This window comes from Salmo salar, chromosome 05 (genome assembly GCF_965601325.2).
Source record: "Salmo salar chromosome 05, fSalSal1, whole genome shotgun sequence".
Taxonomy (NCBI): Eukaryota; Metazoa; Chordata; class Actinopteri; order Salmoniformes; family Salmonidae; genus Salmo; species Salmo salar.
In genome coordinates this window covers 89,389,598-89,399,482 of record NC_138295.1, presented here as the reverse complement: position 1 = coordinate 89,399,482, position 9,885 = coordinate 89,389,598, and the positions used below count along the sequence as shown (strand labels likewise).

Here is a 9,885-nt window from a genome sequence, read left to right as displayed (position 1 = left end):
GACTCCTCCTGTGCATTCAGCCTGACTACTTCCCAAATGGCACCCTATGGTTCCTGGTCAAAAGTAGTGTACTACATAGGGAATAGGGTGGCATTTGGGATGTAACCTGGACTTCATCACTATGGTACATATAACAGCAACTCACTCACAACTGGAGAGAAGAGGAACATGTGCTGTTCTTGTTTAGGTAGCCAGGTGACATGAATGAAATGGTCAAACATCGTCAAATGAATAGAAAAGAAAGTTGACTAGAGTTGATTTAAAGTTTAATGACACATTTTAAATAATACACAGAACATAAGAACAAAGCAAAGACAAATTAATTATTGGTAACATACATAGTATTTCATTTATTTTACCCATCCTAATTGTCTTAATGTCCACTATATTCCACCAGTAAATAGCACAAAGACAACTATAGTTGAGTATATTTTAAAAAATTGCCATAAAGTGCATAACCTGTAGCAAGCAGAGTGAAATCAAACTTCCCAGGAAATATTGCTGTTCACACGCCAGTTGTACACATGAATTGATCCTGAAAGGATAATCCCTAAAGACTACGTGTTAATGATGCTGAAGGGACATCTACAGGAAATAGGATGTCTTAGCACTCTGAACTACAATCATTACACAATATTCAAATTCAGTATTCCATTTAGAGTCCTAATATTATGGTATCAGCGGATAATAAAGGCCACATGGAATGGGAGTATTTAGGTAACTATATACCTATAGGGAACTACTCTACAACTTCATATAACAGACAATTATAAAACAATTCTATATTTACAAACTTCAATCACAATACCTTCATTAATTTGCTTGCACAATGTGGGTTGAAAGTCAAACTGCATGTGAGAAAGCAATAATTCCCTATCTACAGTGCTCCCTCACACAGAGTGAAGGTCATACAGTGAAATGGATCCGAGGTGGGTTTTGCTGGAAGCGGACAGACTGGCAATAATAAATAAGAGTGTTCCTGTTGAGATAGTCTTAATAGGAGCGGATGGCTGGAGGGATGGCTGAACATTCCTCCTGGTCCAGAGAGGTGTCAATCACTGGTCGGTACTCCAGAGTTACCTGGAACATGACAGGGATCAGTCTCCTAATATCAGATCAGCCTCCTAATATCAGATCAGCCTCCTAATATCAGATCAGCCTCCTAATATCAGATCAGCCTCCTAATATCAGATCAGCCTCCTAATATCAGATCAGCCTCCTAATATCAGATCAGCCTCCTAATATCAGATCAGACTCCTAATATCAGATCAGACTCCTAATAACAGATCAGTCACTCATTTGTCTTTCTCCATCCAAAAACCTATTTCTGGACTAAACAGTATGTTCGATCAAGAGCATGCTTTTTAGTCCAGACAGGCTTGATTCTGTTCAGGGAAGATTGTCCCTATGTGTTTCCATCAGACACACAGACAGGAGTCGTGGTAGTTGTTTTACCTTGCCAGTCTTAGGATCCACAGTGGACATGGTGTGTTTTCTCCAATGCTGATGGAAAGGCTTCCTCTCCTGTCCTGCCAGAGGCCTGGCATAGTCCAGCTCATCCATACGGTCCTGGAACACACAAAGTCACATTTAAGTCCCCTGCCTATCAATTAACCAACCAACCAACCGGACATTCAGCAAATCAATTCATCTATAAATCAACCAGCCAATCAATCCCTGTATCGCTACAATTGGGAGAAGTGTAGTGCAGCTTTGAGACCCTGAGTTGCAGATCACTTAATTTGAGTGGCTGGTTGGAGAGTGCTCTCCTCATCTTATTTAACCAGGTGAGAATCCATCCTCCCCTCACCTTGTAGTCCTCCCGGGCGTGTGCTCCCCTGCTCTCCTTGCGGGCCTCGGCAGAGTGGATAGTCTGGACCGCGTTCAGCATCAGGTTCTGCAGCTCCAGAGACTCGACCAGGTCAGTGTTCCACACCATACCTGACCGAACGGGAGGGAAACGTTAGTTACAACAACCAACACCAATCCTGTGGTCTGACGGTCCTGAGTCCAGGAGAAGTGTTTTAATCTATGTCTGGTAAATCCATAGATGCAGGAAGTACAGTAGCTTTGGGGTGGAGCTGTTGAGATTTCTTTGCAGACGGGGGTGAATTTCTTTATATCGGTCTGCAAATATAGGACTAGAAAAGGCCCAGAGCACTACTTTTGTGAACAATATATATTTTATTTTTACATGTTTTTTTTCAGGGGGTGCTGCAGCACCCTCAGGACCTCTACTTCCTACAGCTATGGGTAAAACTGTCCTAAATCTCACCGAAAACGACTGAATCAAGAGATATGATAACAACATAGTCAACACATCTAAGTGAGATCAACTCTGAATATTAATTTGAGGTAAACTACTGACCACGGTCGAATGTCTTGATGTCCTCCATGGTCTGGTAGATGGCGTCCATCTTGTCACATCCCTCCTTCAGAACGTCGCCGGTACGGAACACTGCTGCATGGTTCTGCATCGTCTGGAGACAGAGACAAAAAGAGAAGAAGATTGGTTTGAAAGATCTCAGACATGACAAATGAAACATCCATGTCAGGACTGTCCAACCCTGTTCCTGGAGAGCTACCCTCCTGTAGGTTTTAACTCCAACCCTGTTCCTGGAGAGCCACCCTCCTGTAGGTTTTAACTCCAACCCTGTTCCTGGAGAGCTACCCTCCTGTAGGTTTTCATTACAACCCTGTTCCTGGAGAGATAACCTCCTGTAGGTTTTCATTACAACCCTGTTCCTGGAGAGATACCCTCCTGTAGGTTTTAACTCCAACCCTGTTCCTGGAGAGCTACCCTCCTGTAGGTTTTAACTCCAACCCTGTTCCTGGAGAGCTACCCTCCTGTAGGTTTTAAGTCCAACCCTGTTCCTGGAGAGATACCCTCCTGTAGGTTTTAACTCCAACCCTGTTCCTGGAGAGCTACCCTCCTGTAGGTTTTAACTCCAACCCTGTTCCTGGAGAGCCACCCTCCTGTAGGTTCACTACAACCCTAATCTAGCACACCTGATTCTAATAATTAGCTGGTTGATAAGCTGAATCAGGTCAGTTACAACTGGGGTTGGAGTTAAAACCTACAGGAGGGTAGCTCTCCAGGAACAGGGTTGGAGTTAAAACCTACAGGAGGGTAGCTCTCCAGGAACAGGGTTGGAGTTAAAACCTACAGGAGGGTATCTCTCCAGGAACAGGGTTGTAATGAAAACCTACAGGAGGTTATCTCTCCAGGAACAGGGTTGTAATGAAAACCTACAGGAGGGTAGCTCTCCAGGAACAGGGTTGGGGAGCCTTGCTCTATGTGTACCACTGCCTAGTTAAATACACTAGACTGGATACAGATGCCAATACATTTCAACAGAAAACCTTTTAGTCAACATGTATTCCTCACTCTCTGCATGTTGAGTCTGATCTCAGAGGTTCTGGTGTTCCCGTCAGCAAACCTGATCTTGTCCAGGTTGGCCACAGACTCCTCTCCAGCACTGGGCTTCAGTGGGGAAAGCTTCTCACCTAGAATGTCAAAAAGAGAAAGTCAAACTCCAAGTATATTAAAGCATTATTAGCCATTTGTTTTTTAACATGACTGATAAAGATCAAGAAATCAACCAATGATCTAACCAATCAGTCATAATGTGAAGAGCCTGCTTACCTGGAGTGCAGGTGTCAGCGATGGTGAGGGCACAGGCTCTGCCAAACACCACCAGATCCAGCAGGGAGTTGGCACCCAGCCGGTTGGCACCGTGGACACTGGCACAGGCAGCCTCACCACAGGCATACAGCCCTGGCACCACCTTGTCCTCCCCATCTGGATGAGTTATGACCTGAGAGGGAGATGACCAACACCGTTACAGGTCGGTCTACAGTCAAATAATGTCCATCTAGTTCTGGGTAAGACTGATTGATTGACGTGAAGTTTCTTGAAGGACAATAAATGTTGTCAACTAATCAATCAATCTATCTTACCCAGCCATAGTGCTCACAATCCCTTACGGAGACAAATCCCCCAAACTAACAGTGAGAATTGTAAAGAATGTTCTAATCTACCTGTCCCTTATAGTTGGTGGGGATTCCTCCCATGTTGTAGTGGACGGTGGGCAGGACAGGGATGGGCTCTTTGGTGACGTCAACCCCAGCGAAGATCATGGCGGTCTCAGAGATACCAGGCAGGCGGGTGGCCAGCTGCTGGGGGGGCAGGTGATGCAACTGCAGGTACACATGGTCCTTTTCTGGACCACAACCCCTGGAAATGAAAAAAGGCTTCTGTGAGAGTCTTTCTGTGCGAGAGAGTCATTCTGTGCGAGAGAGTCATTCTGTGCGAGAGAGTCTTTCTGTGCGAGAGAGTCTTTCAGGTCGAATCATATATTTTAGTGCCAATTTCAAGTTGTGGCCTCAAATTCCAATTACATTTTTACTTCCATCTTCAAGAACGAATGCTATTAAGGGGGTTAGGGATTGAGTCAGATACTACTGGTGGAGTGAAATTTGTAATTAAATCAATATTCAGTATTGTTGATTATCATACCTTCCCTCGCGGATCTCAATGGTCATGGAGCGTGACACCACATCCCGGGAGGCCAGATCTTTGGCGTTGGGAGCGTAGCGTTCCATAAAGCGCTCTCCTTCACTGTTGATGAGGATCCCTCCCTCGCCACGGCAACCCTCAGTGATGAGGCAGCCGGCACCATAGATACCTGACAGGGTTACATCACAGCTATGGTGTCAGGTGTCACCTCAGGTCAAATATACACTGATGACCTTTGCATTTACGTAATGAAAGGTCAGTCAGTTGACCTTAAAACAAATCCTTACAGTAAATATGGATTTCATAAGTGGGGAGTGGCCATGGATCTCCTTACTAGTTACAGTATAGTTACAGTATAGTTAGTGGCTGTGGTTCTTACCAGTTACAGTATAGTTACAGTATAGTTAGTGGCTGTGGTTCTTACCAGTTACAGTATAGTTACAGTATAGTTACAGTATAGTTAGTGGCTGTGGTTCTTACCAGTTACAGTATAGTTACAGTATAGTTAGTGGCTGTGGTTCTTACCAGTTACAGTATAGTTAGTGGCTGTGGTTCTTACCAGTTACAGTATAGTTACAGTATAGTTACTGGCTGTGGTTCTTACCCGTTACAGTATAGTTACAGTATAGTTACAGTATAGTTACAGGCTGTGGTCCTTACCAGTTACAGTATAGTTACAGTATACTTACAGTATAGTTACAGTATAGTTAGTGGCTGTGGTTCTTACCAGTTACAGTATAGTTACAGTATAGTTACTGGCTGTGGGTCTTACCAGTTACAGTATAGTTACAGTATAGTTACAGTATAGTTAGTGGCTGTGGTTCTTACCAGTTACAGTATAGTTACAGTATAGTTACAGTATAGTTAGTGGCTGTGGTTCTTACCAGTTACAGTAAAGTTACAGTATAGTTAGTGGCTGTTCTTACCAGTTACAGTATAGTTGTGGCTGTGGTTCTTACCAGTTACAGTATAGTTACAGTATAGTTAGTGGCTGTGGTTCTTACCAGTTACAGTATAGTTACAGTATAGTTACAGTATAGTTAGTGGCTGTGGTTCTTACCAGTTACAGTATAGTTAGTGGCTGTGGTTCTTACCAGTTACAGTATAGTTACAGTATAGTTACAGTATAGTTAGTGCCTGTGGTTTTTACCAGTTACAGTATAGTTACAGTATAGGTAGTGGCTGTGGTTCTTACCAGTTACAGTATAGTTAGTGGCTGTGGTTCTTACCAGTTACAGTATAGTTACAGTATAGTTAGTGGCTGTGGTTCTTACCAGTTACAGTATAGTTAGTGGCTGTGGTTCTTACCAGTTACAGTATAGTTACAGTATAGTTACAGTATAGTTAGTGGCTGTGGTTCTTACCCGTTACAGTATAGTTACAGTATAGTTAGTGGCTGTGGTTCTTACCCGTTACAGTATAGTTACAGTATAGTTACTGGCTGTGGTTCTTACCAGTTACAGTATAGTTACAGTATAGTTAGTGGCTGTGGTTCTTACCAGTTACGGTATAGTTACAGTATAGTTAGTGGCTGTGGTTCTTACCAGTTACAGTATAGTTAGTGGCTGTGGTTCTTACCAGTTACAGTATAGTTAGTGGCTGTGGTTTTTACCAGTTACAGTATAGTTACAGTATAGTTACAGTATAGTTGCAGTATAGTTAGTGGCTGTGGTTCTTACCAGTTACAGTATAGTTACAGTATAGTTAGTGGCTGTGGTTCTTACCAGTTACAGTATAGTTACAGTATAGTTAGTGGCTGTGGTTCTTACCAGTTACAGTATAGTTACAGTATAGTTACAGTATAGTTACAGTATAGTTAGTGGCTGTGGTTCTTACCGGTGGGGTGGAACTGTACAAACTCCAGGTCCTGGCATGGTAGGCCAGCTCTGGTTACCATGGCGTTGCCATCCCCGGTGCTGGTGTGGGCTGAGGTACAGCTGAAGTAGGTACGGCCATAACCACTACACATACAAAGAGAGATAATGGATATAAGGAGGTTGCTACTGGTGTAGACATTTGCGATGTATAATCCTACTGACTCAAAGCGATTGTCAGGACATTACAGGGCTTCATTCTGAGGGACAGGAGAAGTATGAAAGGCTCTGGGACATGAACAAGCATACCCAGTAGCGATGACAGTGTTGTTGGATCTAAAGCGGTGGATGGATCCATCCTCCATACAGAGAGCGATCACTCCTTTGCATTCACCATCCTCCATCAGCAGATCCAGGGCAAAGTACTCCACAAAGTAGCTGGTATCGTACCTTAAGGACTGGAGAAGAACAATTAATGGGACATTGAAAATCAAAAAAGGTACATGGTTGTATAAATAACAGTCAATGTATGCAAGGTCTCAGACTGAAGCCAGACTCGTTAATGCAAACTAAACCCTTGCCTCAGCTCTGTTTCCAGCTTTTACTGTTCAACTACCACACATTGGCCTTGACATGTTTTTGTACCATTCACCTTAGGGACCACAATGGAAATAAGTCAATGACTTTGTGTTATTCCTGTCAAGTTTTAAAAAATCTATGTACTGTGTTTTAACTGTCAAATAAAAATCAGTCAACGATCCAACCAAACTAGAGGACATGTTTAATAAAGCGAGTAACTGTCTCATGGTAACATTCAACATACCCGTCCATACAATGTGTGAAGAAGGGAGTGTCCAGTCCTGTCAGCTACACAGCAGCATCGGTGTGCTTGGCCTCCCTTTCCAAACTTCAGGCTCTGACCCCCGAAGGCCCTCTGATAGATCTTCCCATCCTCTGTCCGACTGAAGGGCATTCCAAAGTTCTCCAGCTAGCGGGGGACATAAAGAACAATGTGATACAACCATATTGTCATGAACACGATGGGAGACAGATATGGTTTCAAGCGCAGGGTGCAGCAGGTGTTTATTGTAAAGGACCACAGGAGGAGGCAGGTAGCTGGATCCAGGGGCAGGCAGAAGGTCATACACAGGGGGTCCAAAAAGGCAGCAGTACAGGCAGGGAAAAGGCTAGTAACGTCGTCCAGGAGATCAGGCAATAGGTTGATAACAGGAAATCCGAAAAGCTAAAGTACAGGCAGGGAATAGGCAAAAGGCGTCATTAGTGAGGCAGACAAAAACTATCATACACGGGAGGAGTAAATTACAGGAAAAACAGAGCTCCGAATAGAAGTGTCACAAAACAAACAATACCTCACAATGATGGGATGCAAAGAATTGAACTAAATAGTGTGTGATAATGACATACAGGTGTGTGAACAGGTGATCAGAATTCAGGTGATTGGGATCTGGAAAGTGAGCTGCGTTCAGGGGAATCTATGTGTTTGAGAGTGTGAGCTGGAAAGTGGGCTGGAAAGTGAGCTGCGTTCAGGGGGGATCTATGTGTTTGAGAGTGTGAGCTGGAAAGTGGACTGGAAAGTGAGCTGCGTTCAGGGGGGATCTATGTGTTTGAGAGTGTGAGCTGGAAAGTGGGCTGGAAAGTGAGCTGCGTTCAGGGGGGGGATCTATGTGTTTGAGAGTGTGAGCTGGAAAGTGGGCTGGAAAGTGAGCTGCGTTCAGGGGAATCTATGTGTTAGAGAGTGCGAGCTGGAAAGTGACCTGCGTTCAGGTTTCTACGTGTTTTGACAGTGTGAGTTGGAAACAGACGTTACACATATTCCAGCACTTTATTTTATGTCTTTGGGGAAAAACAGACTAAAACACCAGGATCTGTGTCTGAAATTGCACCCTATATAATGTTCAAAATGTAGTGCAATAATTATCTCTCACCTCCACCACGGCAGCTGGGGCCTGCTCTGTCATGTAGTGGATAGCATCCTGGTCCCCTAGCCAATCAGATCCCTTCACTGTGTCGTAGAAGTGCCACCTCCAATCATCTCCCTCCATGTTACCCAGGGCTGCATTGATCCCACCCTGGATTGGACAAAATCAACACAAATGAATTCAACAGTTCATTATGACTTTAAGATAGGACACAAATGTAGAACGGTAAATGAATAAAGTTTATTTCTATTCATTCATCACAGTAGTACTGTAATGATAGTAATTGCTCTTCACATGCACTTCAACTACAGGTGATTGTTGAGAAGCTACCCAACTACTCCCAAGCCAAACCCCAATTCCCCCTAAAATATGAAAAAAATGAAATGAGGTACGAATCCCTTGATGCATTGATGTCAATGGGAGACTGAAGTTAGGTATTCACCCCTAAATATGCATAGGCCTACCTGTGCTGCCACAGTGTGAGACCTAGTAGGGAACAGCTTGGTGACACAGGCCGTGTTGAAGCCAGCCTCAGACAGACCAAAAGCAGCTCTCAGACCTGCTCCCCCAGCCCCTACCACCACCGCATCAAACTCATGATCCACTACCGGGTACTGGGTTGAGATCTGAGGATCAGAATAATATTGACTCGGATACACACAGACAGACATTGACCTCCTGTGGATATTGATAACTACAAAAAAACATGGCTGATATGACAGTGTAAATTGCGAGCAAATCTTCCAAATAAAAGGGAATCCTTTTTCTTTCTTTTTAACGATGCATATTGTATGTAGATATGTAAATACAATATGTAAATACAAATGACTTCATAACAAGAATGTCTCTTGAAGACCTTTATTTAAAAATGTGTCTTGCTTTAAACGAAAGAATTAGAAAAACAGGCGGTGTTATGCTTGTGTAAAACTCACATCATCTGACACTTTGGCGTTGTCCTTCTTCCCATAGATGGAGAAGTGGATGTTCCTGGAGCTACATCGGGCTGCTGCAGGGAGCTATTCATATGGGGATAACATCATAAATCAATAGGTAGAGATCATAGACATATAATTAACTCTCAAATACATAGAAAACAAAAACCATCATAATTTCACACTGGACCAGCAACATATTCAATCAAATCTAGGTGGAAAAACACTCAAAACCCCCAAAGAATATCCCTGTCATAGGGATATTAAATACTTGCTAAATAGGTCATTTAGCAAGTACGGTATTTTTTCTTTGACATTTTAACATATTCAAAAAGTGACTCTCAGACAGCTAACGTTATGTAACAAAGGGTCTGGTCTGGCCTGGAGGACTGTTATGAAAGGCTGTCTGCTGCTGGTTACGAAAGCTGTAAGAGAAGCATTCCCTCTGCGTCAGAGTTACAAAACTGACTTTTCACAGACTACACAAATGCATTATCCAACAACAGTTATTAAACTCACGGCTTTAGCTAATAAAAACCTCTTGGTCAGGACTCTGGATACACTTGCCATCCTTATTATTCCCAGGTTTACTGCTAACAGCTAGAAAGTAACTGTCTAGGAAGAACAGATCTATACTGACTGGAGGTAAATCAATTCCTTCTTGGGGCCCCGCCCACTGG

At 43.3% G+C, this 9,885-nt stretch overlaps 1 protein-coding gene across 1 annotated transcript; it reads right to left on the bottom strand.

Annotated features, from left to right (window-relative positions):
• Nucleotides 1-249: 249 nt before the first annotated feature.
• On the bottom strand, nucleotides 250-9,879 carry LOC123743215 (succinate dehydrogenase [ubiquinone] flavoprotein subunit, mitochondrial). Its single transcript, XM_082975933.1, has 15 exons — nucleotides 9,725-9,879; nucleotides 9,206-9,289; nucleotides 8,738-8,899; nucleotides 8,280-8,423; nucleotides 7,157-7,321; nucleotides 6,643-6,791; nucleotides 6,356-6,480; nucleotides 4,520-4,688; nucleotides 4,042-4,237; nucleotides 3,647-3,818; nucleotides 3,389-3,507; nucleotides 2,369-2,480; nucleotides 1,811-1,941; nucleotides 1,456-1,569; nucleotides 250-1,080 (listed from the first exon to the last, which is right to left on the bottom strand). The coding sequence occupies exons 1-15, from the start codon at nucleotides 9,773-9,775 to the stop codon at nucleotides 994-996; spliced, it is 1,980 nt and encodes a 659-aa protein (XP_082832059.1). The 5' UTR covers nucleotides 9,776-9,879; the 3' UTR covers nucleotides 250-993.
• Between the last annotated feature and the right edge of the window lie 6 nt (nucleotides 9,880-9,885).